Here is a 20,655-nt window from a genome sequence, read left to right as displayed (position 1 = left end):
AAACATGTGGATGGCCAGGTACATCCCCCATGGCCATCCACATGTAAAAAATATGCACAATAGATGCCAATCAGTGCCCACAAATGGGCACTGACTGGCAACATGGGCACGGATTGGCAAAATTGTAACTAAAAGTGCCACCCCTCAGTGTCCATCAGTGCCCTTCCATGCCCAGTGCCCACCTATTTCACAACTCGCATTCGGCGCTCTATAAGCATTTATTCCAATCCAATCTGTGCCACCCATGTGTGCCCATCAGTGCCACCCATCAGTGCTGCATACCAGCGCCGCCTATCAGTGCCCGTAATTAAAAAAGAAAACATACTTATTTACAAAAAAAGTAACAGAAAAAATAAAAATAATTTTTTTTTTTTCAACATTTTCGGTCTTATTTTAGTTGTTGCGCAAAAAATAAAAATCGCAGAGGTGATCAAATACCACCAAAAGAAAGCTCTATTTGTGTGAACAAAATGATAAAAAAAATTGTTTGGGTACAGCGTAGCATGACTGCGCAATTGTCAAAGTGCGACTGCACAGAAAGCTGAAAATTGGCTTGGGCAGGAAGCTGCGCAAGTGGATATATACACACTTTTTTTTAAAAGTGAACTATTCACTGTAACGGTTATGTGTGAAGACCAGAAGTTTGGGGAAGCAGCATCGAGAAAGCAGGAACCAGCAGCATTTTCTGCAATGCTGCTGTCCAAAAGGTGTGCCTGTTGCGCTTTCATCCAGATTATAGGCACTCCAATATGGGAGGTGTGTTACTGTAGGGATGTACACTTTATATCGCCCGAAGTTCAGTTCCAGGCTCCGGGCAGGACGTTTTAACAAGCAGCTGGGTTTTGCTAGTCAGATGGAAGTATTCAGGACGCTGCACTGCTAAATGCTTCCACACATCCAGGTAAAGTGCCCCTCACGTGTACACCCCCTGCTTTGTATCCCGGTCTCTTTTAGACCCTGGATGAAAGAGAACCTGTCACCAAAAAGTTACCACATAGGGGGCCCAAGCCACGGCTTCATGTATGAATGGACACATGGAGCCACGACTTGGGAGCACGCCTGCTTGGGTGCCCCCAGAGCAAGCTGCTTGCTGTGGGGTAACCCAGCAGGAGGGAGGGGCCAGGAGCTCTGGCATAGGAACAGAGAAGAGGAGGATCCGATCTGCTCTTTGCAAAACCATTGCACAGAGTAGGCAAGTATAACAGGTTTATTATTTAAAAAAAAAAAAGTGTTAACCATTTCCTATCCAGGCCAATTTTGACACTTCACTTCTACATGTAAAAATCATCATTTTTTTTTTTATTGTTAATTCTATTTTAAACTTTTTACTTTGACACTTTAAAAAATAAAATAATAAAAGTGATCACTTTTATTCCTATTACAAAGAATGTAAATATCCCTTGTAATAGGAATAACCATTACAGGTCCTCTTTACAGTGAGATATGGAGTCAATAAGACCCCACATCTCACCTCTAGGCTGGGAAGCCTGAAATCCGAGAAAAGAAAAACAAAAAACACGATCACGGCTTCCCAGCAGAGGCCCGGCCAGGGGCGGACTGACAACTCATGGGGCCCCCGGGCAAAAGGAGATTATGGGGGCCCCTGGGCAATAGCAGATTATGGGGCTCCCGGGCAATAGCAGATTTTGGGGCCCCCAGGCAATAGATTATGGGGCCACACAGTATACACACACACATACAGTATACATACACAGTATAAACACACAGACACACAATATACACACACACAGAATACAAATACACACAGAATACACATACACACAGTGAAAAGGTACTGGAGAGGTGGGGCAGCTATAATCTTGGGATTAAAAAAAAAAAACACATACTATCCCTGGTTTTACTGAGGCTGGCAACCCTGATGGGGCCCCCTAGTGACATGGGGCCCTCGGGCAGTGCCCGAGTGCCCGAATGGTCAGTCCGCCCCTGGGCCCGGCGTGACGTCATAACGATCATAGAGACTGATGACCAGTGAGTCGGTAGAAGCATAGGAGGGCGGTGGGCGCTTGTAAGAACGATCAAGCATCAGAAAAGGTACTATGATTGTTCTTACATGCACAGAATTGCCGGCTCTAAAAGACGATATCTGAATAACGCAGGCATCATTCAGATATCCCCGCTCAACGAAAAAAAAAAAAAATAGGACTTTACAATCAGGGGAAATCTTCCAATAGGGACACTAGTTCTGGTGACCTGGGGGGCCCCCCCAAGGAATTTCCCTAATGTTCTCTCGCATCCGGTTTGGCTATGGGACAGGAAGTGAAGGTAAATCTCTGCAATGGGACACAGATGGTGGAAAAAAAAAAATCTGACAAGGGCTATAGTTCTACTTTTAGGCCCGGATTCACATACATCGGCGCATATTTATGCCGCCATAGCGTATCTCAGATACGCTATGCCGACGCAGCGCAGAGAGGCAAGCACTGGATTCACAAAGCCAGTGCTGCCAAATCTGCGCTGGGTTTCCTAGGCGTAAGCCGGCGTATGCGGAATTGGGCATGAGCCATGCAAATGAGGCGTGACCCCATGCAAATGATGGCCTGAGTCTCAGACAAATACATATATTGAACGGCGCATGCGCCGTCCCGTGGACGCATCCCAGTGCGCATGCTCAGAATCACGTCGGAACATCTGCCTAAGATACGACGGATCACTGCCTACGGCGTGAACGCAACCTACGCCCAGCCATATTCACGTCCAACGTAAACGACGTAAAATACGACGGCTTGTGTTCCCTGGTCCATACCTTTGCATGGGTTGCTCCTCATATATGGAGAATAACTTTACGCCGGACGTACGACTTACGCGCACCAGTCGTAGCCTGCGTCGGACGGACGTACGTTCGTGAATCGGCGTATCTTCCTCATTTGCATATGTGAATAGAAAATCAATGGTAGCGGCAAAGGCGCCCAGCGTAAATATGCACCCACGATACGCCAGCGTAGGCAAGTTACGTCGGTTGGATGAAGCCTATTTTCTGGCGTATCTTAGTTTGTGGGCACGGCGTACAGATACGATGGCGCATATTTGCACTTACGCGGCGTATCTCGAGATACGTCGGCGTAAGTGCTTTGTGAATCCGGGCCTTAGTCGCCATAAAGCCGGTTTCTTTTTTGAAAGCCCCAGACATCCCTAAAAGAACCTCAGATTTAAACATGGCTTTGGTTTAAAAAAAAAAAAAAAAAAAAAAAAATTATATAGATTTTGATTTCATTTTTTTTTAAATCAGGACAAGCAAGATTGTCATGAGGGACAAGTAGATTGGGACCCTGATTTAGTGCCTTTGGACAAGTACATATAAAAAAAAAAAAAATTCCACACCCCAGTACTGGCAAGATCACCCTCTGAAAACAGAGGGAAAAATCCTAACAAAAAGAAAGCTAATGCAGCCACCACATCTAATGACTGGTAAGCTGCAATATATGAAATTTGGGGTTTTGGGTTTAATACTGCTTTAAAGTGGTTGTAAAGGCATAAGGTTTTCTTTACCTTCATGCATTCTATGCATGAATGTAAAAAACCTGTAGGCCAGCAGCACCCCCAGCTCCCCCAATACTGACCTGGGCCCCCTCTCCATCCAACAATGTCCATGAGAGCCTTGCCGGGGACTCACGCGCCTGATTGACTATTGGCAGCAATGTGAGCCATTGGCTCCCATTGCTGTCAATTACATCCAGTGAACCAATCAGGAGACAGATGGGTGGGGCCAAACCATGGCTCTGTGTATGAATGGACACACAGAGCAGAAACTCGAGTGCCTCAAAGAAAGCTACACAAGGCAGGTAAGCATAACATGTTTATTATTTTAATGAAAAAAAAAAAAATAATCAAGTGGATGTAAATCTGATTCATGAAATTTGAGCTGGGCACATATATCTGCAGTATTTTGTTATCCCTTTTCAATGAGCCAAGTCTTCTAGCTCTCTTCTGAACGGTTCCTCTGTTATCAGCCTGAGAACTCCTGACATATTTTTTGACTTTTTAGACAAAAGCAGCCTGAATCTTTTGTCAAAGGAGGTTGCTAAAATAGATTAGCAGAGAGCAGCTCATGTGTAGGCGGCATTAGTTTGCACGCCTGTGAACCGTTTTCAGGAGAGAGTCAGGATCCCCCAGTTCCCTGGCCTGATACCCGGCTTAGCCTCTCAGCAAGCTGCTGAGAGCATGAGCCAGCCACCCCCTCCCCAGCCCTGTGCCCCAGTAAGACAGGAAGGGGGGGGGCAGAGCAGAGGGCTGTGACTGACAGTCCGCAGCTCTCTGCTCACGGAGCAATGAGAACCGAACAAACACCGCCGTTTGTTACAGGCGTCGGGGGACAGATGCAGCATCCACCTAGGTAAGTATGATTCTTTAACCACTTCCTGCCCGGCCTATAGCCGATTTACGTCCGGGAAGTGGTTATGAAATCCTGACAGGACGTTCCAGAACATCCTGCAGGATTTCATGCCGCGCGCGCCCGTGGGGGCGCGCATAGCGGCGATCGGTGATGCGGGGTGTCAGTCTGACACCCTGCATCTCCGATCTCGGTAAAGAGCCTCCGGCGGAGACTCTTTACCACGTGATCAGCCGTGTCCAATGACGGCTGATCACGATGTAAACAGGAAGAGCCGTTGATGGCTCTTCTTCCACTCGCGTCTGATAGACGCGAGTAGAGGAGAGCCGATCGGCGGCTCTCCTGACAGGGGGGGTTCGCGCTGATTGTTTATCAGCGCAGCCCCCCCTCGAATCGCCACACTGGACCACCAGGGATGCCGACCCTGGACCACCTGGGTGGGCCAAAAAAAAAAAAAAAAAAGCCTGCAAAAAAAAAAGAAGTTTAAAAAAAAAAAAAAAAAAAAAGCATTCAAAAAAAGAAAAAGATGCCAATCAGTGCCCACAAATGGGCACTGACTGGCAACCTGGCAAAATCAGTGCTGCCCCACAGTGTCCATCAGTGCTGCCCCACAGTGTCCATCAGTGCCACCCCACAGTGTCCATCAGTGCCACCCCACAGTGTCCACCTATCAGTGCCCATCTGTGCCACCCATAAGTATCCATCAGTGCCGCCTATGAGTGCCCAGTGCCGCCTATGTGTGCCCATCAGTGCTGCCTATGTGTGCCCATCAGTGCCACCTATGTGTGCCCATCAGTGCCACCTATGTGTGCCCATCAGTGCCACCTATGTGTGCCCATCAGTGCCACCTATGTGTGCCCATCAGTGCCACCTATGTGTGCCCATCAGTGTCGCATACCAGCGCCGCCAATCAGTGCCACCTCATCTGTGCCCGTCAGTACTACCTCATCGATGTCCATCAGTGCCATCTCATCGGTGCCCATTAGTGCCGCCATATCAGTGCCCGTAATTGAAAGAGAAAACTTATTTACAAAAAAATTAACAGAAAAAAATAAAAACGTAATTTTTTTTCCAAATTTTCAGCCTTTTTTTAGTTGTTGCACAAAAAAAAAAAAAAAAAATAAAAAAAAAAAAATCGCAGAGGTGATCAAATACCACCAAAAGAAATCTCTATTTGTGGGGAAAAAAGGACGCCAATTTTGTTTGGGTACAGTGTAGCATGACCGCGCAATTGCCATTCAAAGTGCGACAGTGCTGAAAGCTGAAAATTGGCTTGGGCGGGAAGCTGCGTAAGTGCCTGGTATGGAAGTGGTTAACCACTTGCCGACCGCCGCATGTACATTTATGTCAGCAGAATGGCACATGTACGTACCGGTACGTCCTCTGCTTGACGTGGGTCGGGGGTCCGATCGGGACCCCCCCGGTACATGCGGAGGTCGGTAAGCCTAGGGGAGCGATCTGGGACGACGGCGCGGCTATTCGTTTATAGCCGCCCCGTCGCGATCGCTCCCCGGAGCTGAAGAACAGGGAGAGCCGTATGTAAACACGGCTTCCCCGTGCTTCACTATGGCGGCGCATCGATCGAGTGATCCCTTTTATTAGGGAGACTCGATCGATGATGTCAGTCCTACAGCCACACCCCCCTACAGTTGTAAACACACACACACAAAGTGAACCCTAAATGTTACAGCGCCCCCTGTGTTTAACTCCCAAACTGCAACTGTCATTTTCACAATAAAGAATGCAATTTAAATGCATTTTTTGCTGTGAAAATGACAATGGTCCCAAAAATGTGTCAAAATTGTCCGCCATAATGTCGCAGTCACGAAAAAAATCGCTGATCGCCGCCATTAGTAGTAAAAAAAATAAAAATGCAATAAAACTATCCCCTATTTTGTAAACGCTATAAATTGTGCGCAAACCAACCGATAAACGATTATTGCGCTTTTTTTTACCAAAAATAGGTAGAAGAATACGTATCGGCCTAAACTGAGGAAAATAAAAAATTTATATATGTTTTTGGGGGATATTTATTATAGCAAAAAGTAAAAAATATTGAATTTTTTTCAAAATTCTCGCTCTATTTTTGTTTATAGCGCAAAAAATAAAAACCGCAGAGGTGATCAAATACCACCAAAAGAAAGCTCTGTTTGTGGGGAAAAAAGGACGCCAATTTTGTTTGGGAGCCACGTCGCACGACCGCGCAATTGTCTGTTAAAGCGACGCAGTCCCTAACTGTAAAAACCCCTTGGGTCTTTAGGCAGCATATTGGTCCGGTCCTTAAGTGGTTAAAAAAAAAAAAAAGGCCAAGTTCATCTTTCGGAACAGGTTACGTCCGCCCCCCCCCCCCCCCCTGTATTTAGGGTGGAACATGTAACACGTTCCAGCTTCTATAAAAAAGGGGGCTCCTGCGCTATCGGGGACGTTCCAGCTTCTGCAGTCCCCCCCTTTAGTGTGACAGCGAGCGGGAGATCTTCTCCCCTCACCTGCTATCATGATTCAAAAACAACATGCCTATGAGGGGCTCCACTCACATGCCAGTATCGTTCAGTCACAGTTTCTTGTGAATGAACAGACTACAACTATCGTCAGCCACTGTGGCTGATGGCTTGTAGTTCTGAATGAACTGCAAGGCACTGATGATCACCTTTGCCATTTATTCACTGACAGCCTGTATGTGGATATTGTCTGAAAGCTGCAGGACTTGTCTGACATTGTACTTGTTATCCACTCATCAGGGCTACAATGCTTTTCAGCCTCCTGTAGTAAAACATAATAATTGCACTTTTTTCTTTTAATACAAAAGTATAGGTCTTTATTATTTTTCTTAAAAGGTGAACTTATCCTTTAAACAAGGAGAGGATGACCCCATTTGGGATGGTTATGAAAGACACACCATTCTGTTGTGTAATCTATAGTTCACCTGACGCCAGCCAAGATCAGATCCACGTAAACAAGCCAGCATGGGCGGGCAGAAAATCCTTACAGAATGCGAATCTAAAAGGTGGATGTTTAAACAGGACGCGCCTTCCAGGGGGAAGGCATTACAGAAGACGTAAGGAGCCGAGTCCTTCCACATGGATGTTGTGTAGGGATGACCTTTTCCCTACATTGGGATGTGACCAGCAGGGGCAGTGTCAGAGCTGCTGTATCCACTGACATGCAAGGACACACATTATACAAGAGAGAAACCATACACACATATAGCAGGGTGGGGGCACATGTATAGCGAAGTAATAGCTGGAGCTTGGGGGGCACATATCTAGGGGCATAATAGCTGGAGCCTGGGGGAGGGGGGGTACATGTATGGGGGAGTAATAGCTGGAGCCTGGGAGAGGGGGGGGCACACATATAGGGGAGTAATAGCTGGAGCCTGGGGGAGTAATATGGGGGAGTAATAGCTGGAGCCTGGGGGGCACATATATAGGGGAGTAATAGCTGGAGCCTGGGAGAGGGGGGGGGCACATATCTAGGGGAGTAATAGCCAGAGCTGGGGGGGCACATATATAGGGGAGTAATAGCTGGAGCCTGGGGGAGGGGGGTACATGTATGGGGGAGTAATAGCTGGAGCCTGGGGGAGGGGGGGGCACACATATAGGGGAGTAATAGCTGGAGCCTGGGGGAGGGGGGGTACATGTATAGGAGGGTAATAGCTGGAGCCTGGGGGAGGGGGGGGTACATGTATGGGGGAGTAATAGCTGGAGCCTGGGGGGCACATATATAGGGGGGTAATAGCTGGAGCCTGGAGGAGGGGGGGCACACATATAGGGGAGTAATAGCTGGAGCCTGGGGGAGGGGGGGTACATGTATAGGAGGGTAATAGCTGGAGCCTGGGGGAGGGGGGGTACATGTATAGGAGGGTAATAGCTGGAGCCTGGGGGAGGGGGGGTACATGTATAGGGGGGTAATAGCTGGAGAAGGGGGCACATATATAGGGGAGTAATAGCTGGGGGAGGGGGGGTACATGTATGGGGGAGTAATAGCTGGAGTCTGGGGGGGCACATATATAGGGGGGTAATAGCTGGAGTCTGGGGGGGGGCACGTATTTGGGGGAGTAATAGCTGGAGTCTGGGGGGGGGCTCATATATAGGGGGGTAATAGCTGGAGTCTGGGGGGGCGCACGTATTTGGGGGAGTAATAGCTGGAGTCTGGGGTGTGTATGCAGGACTGAGGAGGAAAACACAACACAGGTTCACAGCCTAATAAGCCAGGCTCTGCCTCCATCGCTTCATGAGTTACAGACTGAGGGAATGGACACCCCTAGCTGCAGTGTACATCCCCTCAGCTACCACAAAGTCACAGTCAGGACAGCTGGACCTGCAATAACACCCCTAACCCCTGAGAGTTACGCGACCAGCTTTCCTCTTACCTTGTGCTGTATATCTGCAGACATGTAACAGCATGGTGACAGATATTCTAGTCACGCACCGCTATGAGAATACATAAACTCCCAACTGACTCTCCAGCTTCGTACTCTGACACTGACATCCAGGTCAATTCACCCCTACCGCGCATGTGCCGCAACAGCGCTAATGCTGCCGGGGGATGTAGTGCAGAGCAGCGCACCGGAGGTGACCGCCTTGCCTAGGAAAACTATAACCATAGAGAAGCGGCGGGAGCGTCTAATTCCTTGGTGGCTGTCTTTGTGTTACAGCGCTACCTTGTGCCTGAAGGTGCGCACAACTGTCTGTGTCCTTCCTCCTTTTTCTGACTGTGGTGCGGTAAATAAAGTTTGTGTAAGTAAAAAAAAAAAAAAAAAAAAGAAGGGCGGCGTGTAGGAAAACGTTCTCTGATTTGCTGATATAAGCCGTCTCTGTGATTGGCTGTGTAGAAGCCGGGAAAATCCGAGTCTGTGTATAGGAGGAGATGGCGCATTCGGTGAGAGGTGACCCGCAGGAGGTGTTGGAGGAAGTGGAGCTGCAGATTGATGATGTGAGTATAGGCTGTGTGGCGGACGGGTCACGTCTACCAAACACTTGCATCGCAACCAAATGTCCCTGATTTGGAGCAATGTCCCTCATTACTCCTTATTTGTCCCTCATTACACCTTATTTGTCCCTCATTACACCTTATTTGTCCCTCATTACACCTTATTTGTCCCTCATTACTCCTTATTTGTCCCTCCATTACTCCTTATTTGTCCCTCCATTACTCCTTATTTGTCCCTCCATTACTCCTTATTTGTCCCTCATTACTCCTTATTTGTCCCTCATTACTCCTTATTTGTCCCTCATTACTCCTTATTTGTCCCTCATTACTCCTTATTTGTCCCTCATTACTCCTTATTTGTCCCTCATTACTCCTTATTTGTCCCTCATTTTGCGCTGATCTATATAGTTTTATATAAAATTGCACTTTTTATTTTTCAAAAAGTGTTTCCCAATGCTAAATCTTTCATCCAAATTGTATACATTGCTGCATTTGTACAATTTAAATGCCAATATAAAGGAATAGTAAAGAAAAAGTCCCCTGTGGATTTAATTAAACTTTTTTTTGTGGTTAATTCTCCTTTAAGGGGGTGTGGCAGGAGGCGTGTCCTATGCCTACATACATTTGCTAGTAGGTGTCCCTCATTGCCATGTCAGAATGTTGGGAGGTATGCACTTAGGAGTAGAACATTTATGATGCAGAAAGAAGGGGGCTCCTTATTCAGGTTGGATCTTTATTCATGAAGGTGATTGTTTAGTAAACAATCATCGTGCCTAGGCTGCAAAGTTTATAAATAATATTGTGAACTTCAACAACAATTCTGTCTCCCTAACTGCCTTGTGGGTAATTCTGAATAAACAACAACTTTCTATATGAAAACCATCTTGGCTCACCCAAATGTGACTTGTTTTCATGTAATGGGACATCCCTCTATTATGCAAATTTGCATTTATGGCTTGAAGGGGTTATACCAGGGTGATAGCTGCAGAAATCACCCTGGTACTGTTTTTTTTTTTTTTAGGCCGGCTCTTCAGTGATAACAACCGATGCAGCTAAAGGCTAAGTGACTTCTATCCTAAATGAGTGGAAGAGGACGTCCCTGCCACCTTCCGCCGCTCTTGCTGGGAGACCCAAGCCACCAGCTGGTGCATCCGCTGCCTAGGCTGAGACCTGGACAAAGCCAGATTTGGCTCTGATCGGGTCTCTGATGTAAAATCCCAGAAGTGATGTCACTTCTGGTTTACTTGGCAGCGAATGGCATTGTTAAAACGGTAGTTAGGCAGAGAAGATGAATGCATGTGGCCTCTCTATGGATGGCACCTATAGACGCATGCCTAGTCTCACTAATGCCAATCATACAGCACTTCCAGGATGCATGTTATAAACCCTGCCCTGTAAGCATGTTTGTATATGTAGCGCTACCCCCTCAGGAGCTGCTGGTTAGTTTGGGGCGGCATGTTATGTTACCTCTAATGTGTCTAGGGATGATGATGATGCAATAACGGAATGTCCAAACAGCAGGGTGTCGTTTTCTGTGCTTTTATTTCTTGCCCAACATGACAAAACAGTTAACTTGAAGTAGACAGAAATAGGTTGGTGAAAGGAGAATTTGCAGATTCAGGCCTATAGATAAACGGAAGCAGTCCTGCCTCCAATGGGACTTTAACTCATGTCGCCACTCCAGCTGGAGTGGGTATAGTGTACCCGGACAGGCCTCTCACACCAACCTGGCAGCCAGAGTATCACTCAGAACTTTTTTGAGAAGGAACAAGTCTCTGCCACCGACTTGGCTCTAATAGAATTAGGAGTGAAACCTCTGCCACAGGCCCTTTACTCAGGAACGTAGACAATAGAGCGAATCATCTCAATGACTATACTTTTGCCTGAATCTCCCTCAGGTAGACTTCTTAGTTTTGGGGTCACCGACTGACAAGTTGCAGCATACAACTTCTCAGTGTCCGGTCACCCAGATCCCCGATGGATTGTCTAAGCCCTATTGGATCACCTGCCTCCAGGCTCACCTCAGACCGACTCCCCATCGAACGGCACAACTCGCTTGGGATCTTCCTCATGGGATGTGGGGACCCAGTAAGTCACTGGGGCCCCATTTCAGCTTTAGTTGCTCCGGGCCATGAGGGCCCAAAGTCAGGAACTCCGCGTAGCACGTGCGGCCTGGTAGGCCATCTCGCTGGGTCCCGTGATTGTGCGCACACCCAGAACAGAACTCCCTACAAAATGGCGTCTGCCCAAGAAATACCCTCCCCCAGCATGCCTCATGAGGGAAACACTCCTCTGATTGGCTGCTGGAGAAAGGCGCCTCCCGCTATCCAAAGATGGAAATGTATCTTTGGAACACAGAATGAACCCACAGGACAGCTCAGCCTGGCAGAAACCCAATTTAACCAAATCAACATGGACGAGAGCAAAGTAACTCTCTCATCCCCCTCTAAATTTAACATAGCACCTGTACTGAAAGTACACAGGCGCTACGTACAGTGCCTTGCGAAAGTATTCGGCCCCCTTGAACTTTGTGAAATTTTGCCACATTTCAGGCTTCAAACATAAAGATATAAAACTAATTTTTTTTTTAAGAATCAACAAGTGGGACACAATCATGAAGTGGAACAAAATTTATTGGATATTTCAAACTTTTTTAACAAATAAAAAACTGAAAAATTGGGCGTGCAAAATTATTCAGCCCCTTTACTTTCAGTGCAGCAAACTCTCTCCAGAAGTTCAGTGAGGATCTCTGAATGATCCAATGCTGACCTAAATGACTAATGATGATAAATAGAATCCACCTGTGTGTAATCAAGTCTCCGTATAAATGCACCTGCACTGTGATAGTCTCAGAGGTCCGTTTAAAGCGCAGAGAGCATCATGAAGAACAAGGAACACACCAGGCAGGTCCGAGATACTGTTGTGGAGAAGTTTAAAGCCGGATTTGGATACAAAAAGATTTCCCAAGCTTTAAACATCCCAAGGAGCACTGTGCAAGCGATAATATTGAAATGGAAGGAGTATCAGACCACTGCAAATCTACGAAGACCTCGCCGTCCCTCTAAACTTTCAGCTCATACAAGAAGAAGACTGATCAGAGATGCAGCCAAGAGGCCTATGATCACTCTGGATGAGCTGCAGAGATCTACAGCTGAGGTGGGAGACTCTGTCCATAGGACAACAATCGGTCGTATACTGCACAAATCTGGCCTTTATGGCAGAGTGGCAAGAAGAAAGCAATTTCTTAAAGATATCCATAAAAAGTGTCGATTAAAGTTTGCCACAAGCCACCTGGGAGACACACCAAACATGTGGAAGAAGGTGCTCTGGTCAGATGAAACCAAAATCGAACTTTTTGGCAACAATGCAAAACGTTATGTTTGCCGTAAAAGCAACACAGCTCATCACCCTGAACACACCATCCCCACTGTCAAACATGGTGGTGGCAGCATCATGGTTTGGGCCTGCTTTTCTTCAGCAGAGACAGGGAAGATGGTTAAAATTGATGGGAAGATGGATGGAGCCAAATACAGGACCATTCTGGAAGAAAACCTGATGGAGTCTGCAAAAGACCTGAGACTGGGACGGAGATTTGTCTTCCAACAAGACAATGATCCAAAACATAAAGCAAAATCTACAATAGAATGGTTCACAAATAAACATATCCAGGTGTTAGAATGGCCAAGTCAAAGTCCAGACCTGAATCCAATCGAGAATCTGTGGAAAGAACTGAAAACTGCTGTTCACAAACGCTCTCCATCCAACCTCACTGAGCTCGAGCTGTTTTGCAAGGAGGAATGGGCGAAAATTTCAGTCTCTCGATTGTGCAAAACTGATAGAGACATACCCCAAGCGACTTACAGCTGTAATCGCAGCAAAAGGTGGCGCTACAAAGTATTAACTTAAGGGGGCTGAATAATTTTGCACGCCCAATTTTTCTGTTTTTTATTTGTTAAAGTTTTGAAATATTCAATAAATTTTGTTCCACTTCATGATTGTGTCCCACTTGTTGATTCTTCAAAAAAAAAAATTACAGTTTTATATCTTTATGTTTTGAAGCCTGAAATGTGTCAAAAGGTCGCAAAGTTCAAGGGGGCCGAATACTTTCGCAAGGCACTGTATATATTTTAATGCGTCCCAGTGCTAAGAGTACATGTGCACTCTGTAAAACTTTTGCTTCCGATGAAAGGATTTGTCTGGAAAAAAAAATGTTTTTGACTAAATCTATTTATACATGTTTTGGATTTTGACTAAATTTGTCCAAAAAAAACTGAATGCATTGCACATTGGTCAAGCTGTGGAAGAGCAAGCACTGCCGCTAGGGTTGCCACATTTTGTTCAAGCCAGAGCCAAACGCTCTAGCACTATACTGCAAAACCTACCTTAACCCTTTCACTGGGGTCACACTTGTGCGATCAGACATCACATGTGATTCACACGGCATTGCTCTGCAGATCACATGTAATGTCTGTACGATGCAAATTCGGCCCCCTCCACCAGCTGTCCAGCCAAGACCAGACATATGGACACAAGGTGCTCCAAGCCTTATCCCCAGCCTAGTAAATCTTGCTTGATACATCCTCTCAGATGGTTAGGTACCTGGTAAGTTTTTAGACGAGGGGGGGGCTTTTCAGGGCAGCACTAGTTCCCACTCTAAAGCTTCGTATACACGATTTGGCTTTTCATCGGCGAAAGCGTAGGACTTTTGTCCGAAGGGCACATGTGAACTTGTATTGCATACAAACGGCAAAGAGTTGTCGGCAAAAAAACAGGAAACTAGGTGTTTTTTCAGCTCTTTAGTACCACCCTTTGGGCAACTTCTGCTAATGTGTTATGGTGAGCATGCATGTTTGTACTTTGAAGTTTTATCCGGACTTGTGTACACACAATTGGACAATATTAAAGCATGCTATCCCACATATGTCTGCGGAAAATCTGACAACAATTGTCCGATGGATCATACAAACCGTCAGATTTTCTGACAACAGCCTGCCATCACACAATTCCTGTTGGATAATCTGATCGTGTGTACGAGGCTTAAGTGATAGTACCAAATATTATGGGAGAAACATGGACTTGCTTAGTTCCTTCTGTGCTTTACGAATACTGAGGCACACGGGTAAGTCTAACAAATTTTATAAAGCTGGACTGTTGCAGGAAGGAGGAGCCTATCTCTCGGATGCTACCCTGAAACTCTTCTTAGAGTTACCATTTACCTAACTCGGTGTGTTTAAAAAGCTCTTTTGGCCATACTTCCCCTGTGGTTCACAAGAGTGCACTTGGTTCTACACTCCTCCTGTGACCCAGATTCAGTCAACAGTGGGCTAAAGTTTGCTTTGCGCTGACGTGACAGTCGGTCCAGGCTTTGCAGGGATCTCAACCATGTTGGTATCCACTTAGGTGCCTAAACTGCAGCTGGCTAAGCCTCTGTGTGCTGCTGAGCACCAGAGCCAGCACCTTCTGCCCAATTCACAGCCCAGAACTCTAGGAGGGGGAGAGCAGAGAGCCATGACCGACAGTCACTATCTCTCTGCTCACTGAAGACCGAGAACTGAGTGATCAGAATTGGATCATTGCTGCAGCCATCTAGGTGCATATGTGTTTGTGTGGTTTGTTTTATTTATTTTTTTATTATTGCACTTTTTTTGGTGCAAAATTTGTCAGTAAATATAGCAATAATAAACTAATGTTTTTCTCTGTTTTTACAGGCTGCCTTTTCCTTGACCAAACTGCTTGAAGCAACATCAGCCTTATCCTCTCGGGTGGAAGAACTTACAGCTAAATGCACAGAAAATGCCCGTTTCCTGAAGGCCTGGCGAATCCTTTTGAAAGAGGGTTATCAATCTTTGCAGCCTAACGCTGTAGTTGTGGCAGAACTTCCAGTATCTGGGCCATGACCTATTTTAAATGCTAGCATGCATGGATGTTGGAAATACCTTTTGGACATGCGCTTGCACATTGTGCTTCATTGTTCTACAAACTGACCTTGCTTGAGTATACTGGTCCTAAAGGTGGAATTGTACATGTAATGACACCATTTGGCACTTTTTTCGTAGACCTATAGCATGAGTTTCAGAATCCTTCCTTTTTATCTGTGTAAAATATATATTGCATTGTTTAGTAAAAACTCCAGTCTTGGATAAAATATGTATAAGTGTGCTGGGGCTAGAAACTCCCTGGAGCTATATAAACAAAATATGCCCTACAAATTGCAGCTGGAACAGAATGGGGTTGATTTACTAAAGGCAAATGGACTGTGCACTTTTAAAAGTGCAGTTGCACGCTGCAAGGGCAGTTGCTCCAGACCTTAGTAAATAATGGAGAGCTCTGCAGACTTCCATCATCCAATCATGTGCAAGGACAATTGCAAAAAACAGCATTTTTGCTGACACGTGATTGGATGATGGAAGTCAGCAGAGCTCTCCATTATTTACTAAGCTCTGGAGCAACTGCCCTTGCAGAGTGCAACTGCACTTTCAAAAGTGCACAGTCCATTTGCCTTTAGTAAATCAACCCCAATATGTTTTTGGAGTATTTTCTATTGCTGTTACTCCTTCTTTATACTGGCGCTTAAATTGTGCTTTAACTTCTCCAGCACAGTGTTATCTGTGATGGAACATGCAGTTCTGTCTATGTAAATTATTTGCTAGATTGTTTTCTAATAGGAAAAATATATATAGTTAATAAAAACTTGTTACAGTTGGTTGCATATTATTATATTGAAACTTTGGTTATTGTTAAGACACATTAGTGTGGTCTCCAAACTGCGGCCCTTTGCTTGCTTTTTATCTGGCCCTTGAGGCACTATTCCTCCCATTCATATGATACACTATTTCACCAACTGACATCAATGGGGCAACGTTTCTACCACTGACACCAACAATGGGGCACTGTCCCCCCCCCCCCCATACCAAATATGGCAATGTTTACTCCCACCGATGCCAAGTACTGCTGGCCAGTCTGGCCTCCCTTAAGTTTGAAGGAAAATAAACTGGCTTTGTAAAGAACAGGAGTTAACTAGTAAGGACAAGGATGGCACAGACAAAACTGTCACTGGAAAAGTTAGCTTCAGCGACACTCGCCCCCTCCCACAAGTCTGACTAGTTTCAGGCCTTGCTGGTTGCTCTGAGTTCTGTAAGTAGTATGTAGGGCAGTGTACAGGGGTCAGCAGAAATAATGCCGGTGTACGGAGGTCGGTAGGGCAGTGGACAGGGGGGGTCAGCAGGGCACTGCAGAGGGGGGATTAGGAGGGCACACCACTGGGTGCATAGTACAGGACAATCAGGTGGGTGCGATTCAGCAGGGGTGTCAGGAGGGCACACCCCTGGGGTCTGCGCATTGGTCTGTATTGTTTGTTCTGTTCTTCTCGCATCCATTCTACATGATGTCATCCACAAGTGCCTGGATGAACTGAAGAGGAACCAGCTGGGATAAGCACAGTCCACTCCTGGGATGAAAGCTCCGAGGTGTCCTAGGTAGTCCCCACCTTGCAGCCGCATAGTAAACAAAGTGCGGAGCGGGGAATGCCTTTGCAGGCTAGGATTGATTATGGCATGTCCTACATTTTTGCTTCATAGCTCTGCCAGTTGGGGATTGGCAAGGCAGGGGCATGAACGTGTTCTGCCTGAAGGTTGACCAGTAGATCGCTATCAACGGGTTATTGACCCCTGGTTTAGAAAGTTTGGAGAGCCCTAGTTTATAGGTTACAATTTCACAGATTTTGGTTTTTCTCTACTCCATCAACCTGCTAATTAAAAAAAAAAAAAAAAATGTATTTCCTTGCATGCCTTTATGTTGAATCCACTGACATCACTGAGTCTGTGATTCTCAATGCAATGTAGACCGACTATGGCTGGTGGGAGATGACATCAAACTTTGCCTCAGTACTTTTAATGAGAGCCATCAGCCCTTAGGCAAGAAATGGGCTGGCCTTTTGGAAGGAGCTATGCAAACATAAATTTCTTGAAGTGGAAGTCAAGCTGCTCTAGGTTATGCCCACATGCTGGGCTTCCATGATTGAAATAATTAAATCCAATGCATGAATAACCTAGGCCAAGGACAGTCAGGATCAGGAGGAAGGATCTAGATTCTAGAACATGCTCTAACTAGAGTATGAGGCGGGTTCTAGCTCACTTGCTGCAGCTTCTATTCTACTCTGGAAGAAGCTCACAGTGTGCAGTGAAATCAGAGTAGGACATTTCTGTACAGGAGAGGATGCTTTACAACTTTACTAGAGTTCAGTTGTAACATTAATGGTTTTGTACAAATATTGAACGGTATTACTCATCATTTTTAATTACTGTTATGGTAAAAAATTGTGAGCGATTTGGTGATCCTAAATATTTTGTTACCATTTGGAATTTTTGCTTTGGGATGGATGCTACTATGCAAAGGAGGTGATCTAAACTGACCTTGTACTCAACACATCCTCCCTTCCCCAATTAGTTATTTGCTTGCCCCATGTAATATCATTGGGAGCTAAAAGATGAGAGCAGCCACTATCCTCCTTCTGGCATCCCCCAGCGGCGCTATTGGCTTTACCTTCTCAAGTGCCCCCCACAGAGACCCGCATTCTCTGAAGGGCACTGGTGCTGGCGTGCACCTGAATTCTGCTGTTGCATCCATTGACACAGCCCCGGCTCCCCTGTCACTGGCTTTGAGTGGCAGCAGCGGGAGCCAATGCTCCTGCTGCTATCAATGCAGCCAATGAGGACCCAAGACAGTGGCTGGAGCTGCTCGTCCCCATCATTAAGGTGAACAATCTCAAAGGTTTACAACCCCTTTAAGCCCTGTACACACGGGCAGAATGTTGAGACGTTTTCTGGTTAAAAAAAATCTGACATTCTGCCAGTGTTTGTCTGTCTGACGGCTGTGCATGCTGGAAAGCCAGCATCTGACTAACTCCCACTTGGCACTCTCAGCCAATGGCAGAGTGTGCTGATCAGAGTATTTCGGGGGGTGGGTGCAGGTCCCCCTGTCCCAACACAACAGCTCAGCGGGGGGGCTGAACTAACCTTGCATGGTTGGTACAGTGTCTCTGGCCAGAGCTGACTTTTTTTTTTAAACCCTCGGTGTGTACCCAGCTTTAAGTAGGTGGATGACCTTTCTGGCAGTGTTTGTCAGTCTGTCTGACAGATGATGGCTGTGCATGCTGGAATACCAGCATCTGACCGACTCCCAATCGGCACTCTCCGCCAATGGCAGAGTGTGCTGATCAGAGTATTTCGGGGGCAGGCACAGGTCCCCCTGTCCCAACACAACAGCTCAGCAGGGGGGGGGGGCACAGGTCTCCCTGTACCTACACAGCAGCTCAGCAGGGGGGCGCAGGCCCCCCTGTCCCAACACAAAAGCTCATTGGGGGGGGGGGAGGCGTCACTGAACTAACCTTGCATGGTTGGTACAGGGTCTCTGACCAGAGCTGACTTTTTTTATTTTATTTCTTAAACCCTCGGTGTGTACCTAGCTTTAGGTAGGTGGATGACCTATTGTTTTTGTACATGTGCAGTAACAGTCAGAAAGCTGGCTTGAGATAATTGCTGAATTGTTTTAGATGAGTATTTGATTTGGCTTCATTAACCAGGAGATTATTGGTAGGTATGGTTTAGGAATTCCATTGACCTTCAACAAGGCCTATAGCATTATGTTGATTTGTACAAACAATTTAGCGCCCAAGTAAACATTTTACAGCATTCAAAAAACTTGTACTGCTCCTAATGCTTTAAAGGGGTTGTAAAGGTACATTTTTTTTTCTTTCCTAAATAGTTTCCTTTACCTTAGTGCAGTCCTCCTTTACTTACAGTTGTATTCAAAATTATTCAACCCCCACTGAAATTGATTGTTTTGGCCAGTTTGACATTGATTTTGATCATTCAGTCATCCTGCTTACAATTAAATCAAAGAGGCACGTGTAGGTCAGACAAATATAACATAACATTTATAATGAAATAACCACAAATGTCTTTTGTTTCATCAGTCCACAGAACACAATCCTAAAACTTCTGTGGTTTGTCCACATGACTTTTGGCATACTGCAGTCGACTCTTCTTATTCTTTGGAGACAGCAAGGGGGTGCGCCTGGGAGTTCTGGCATGGAGGCCCTCATTACGCAGTGTGCGCCGTATTGTCTGAGCAGAAACTTCAGTACCCACATCTGACAAATCTTTTCTCAGTTCCTCAGCAGTCACACGGGGACTTTTGTCCACTCTACGCTTCAGGTAGCGCACAGCAGTCGTAGTCAGCATCTTCTTTCTGCCACGACCAGGTAGCGTTTCAACAGTGCCCTTTGCCTTAAATTTGCGAATGATGCTTCCTATGGTGTCTCTTGGTATGTTTAACATCTTTGCAATCTTCTTATAGCCATTGCCCTTCCTGTGAAGAGTAATCACCTCTTCTCTTGTCTTCCTGGACCATTCTCTTGACTTCACCATGTTTGTAACCACACCAGTAAATGTCTAGAAGGAGCTGAGTATCACAGTCATTTTAAAGCTGCCTGATTGGTGCGTATTAGGCTTTATTGCTGCTCCCTGACATCCACAGGTGTTTTCAATACCTGATTGAAAACACTTCAATGAACCTCTGTTCTTCAGAGTGGTAGTCTTTAAGGGGTTGAATAATTGTGTAAATGAAGAATTCACAAAATACACATTTACTACTGTATTACAAAACCAATTGATGTCATTTTAGTTGCATATGGTTCTTTAAGAAGTCCTTGTAGGATTTCATTCTGAATACAATTACAAATGTACACTAAATTCCCTAAAACACTTTACAGCATTGGGGGGTTGAATAATTTTGAACGCAACTGTATCATCCTTTGATTTTGCTTTTAAATGTCCTTATTTCTTCTGAGAAATCCTCACTTTCTGTGCAAAAGTAAGGGACCTTCCACTGCTGCCACCAGAGAAGGACCCATTGGGGGTTATTTACTAAAGGCAAATCCACTTTGCACTAAAAGTGCACTTGAAATTACGCTGAAAGTGCACTTGGACCTGCAGTCACTGTAGATTCGAGGGGGGCATGCAAGGAGAATAAAACAACAGCATTTTAGCTTGCACATGATTGGATGATAAAATCAGCAGAGCTTCCCCTCATTTCAGATCTACCCCTCAGATTTACAGTGACTGCATTTGTAGTGCAAAGTGGATTTGCTTTTCGTAAATAACCCCCATTGTGTCATCAGAATGACCAGTGGACCGTTGGGAGAAAAAGGTGTATGTACTTTTATGTGTGTCTTTGGTAGAAAAACCCACGTGCATTGCAATGCTCCTCTACTTGGAAAGCTTTCAAAATCCTACAATAATATTGGCAAATCAAGCTTTTTAATAAGATGAAGATATATTTAGATAGGTAGTAGTTCTTTAACACAGGGAACTCCTGTG

The 20,655-nt window shown here is 45.7% G+C and overlaps 2 protein-coding genes across 2 annotated transcripts in view; one reads left to right on the top strand and one right to left on the bottom strand.

Moving 5' to 3' along the window:
- Nucleotides 1-8,872, bottom strand: part of ETFDH (electron transfer flavoprotein dehydrogenase) — a 47,551-nt gene extending 38,679 nt beyond the window's left edge. The window contains exon 1 of the mRNA XM_040332348.1: nt 8,718-8,872. Coding sequence (XP_040188282.1) covers nt 8,718-8,751 — 34 coding nt within the window. The 5' untranslated portion in view covers nt 8,752-8,872. The remainder of the gene's footprint in view (nt 1-8,717) is intronic.
- A 283-nt stretch (nt 8,873-9,155) lies between these two features.
- Nucleotides 9,156-15,514, top strand: C1H4orf46 (chromosome 1 C4orf46 homolog). Its single transcript, XM_040332362.1, has 2 exons — nt 9,156-9,280; nt 14,986-15,514. Exons 1-2 carry the CDS (start codon nt 9,215-9,217, stop codon nt 15,172-15,174), a joined length of 255 nt encoding a protein of 84 aa, XP_040188296.1. The 5' UTR covers nt 9,156-9,214; the 3' UTR covers nt 15,175-15,514.
- Nucleotides 15,515-20,655: the final 5,141 nt, after the last annotated feature.

Source organism: Rana temporaria, chromosome 1, assembly GCF_905171775.1.
Source record: "Rana temporaria chromosome 1, aRanTem1.1, whole genome shotgun sequence".
NCBI lineage: Eukaryota > Metazoa > Chordata > Amphibia > Anura > Ranidae > Rana > Rana temporaria.
Note: the sequence above shows the minus strand (reverse complement) of the source record. Positions and strands in the feature narration are given on the sequence as shown.

Coding starts and splice junctions, on each gene's coding strand:
- C1H4orf46 (XM_040332362.1), top strand. CDS start 9,215: ATGGCGCATTCGGTGAGAGGTGACCCGCAGGAGGTGTTGGAGGAAGTG. Junction 9,281..14,985: donor TGGAGCTGCAGATTGATGAT/GTGAGTATAGGC, acceptor CTGTTTTTACAG/GCTGCCTTTTCCTTGACCAA.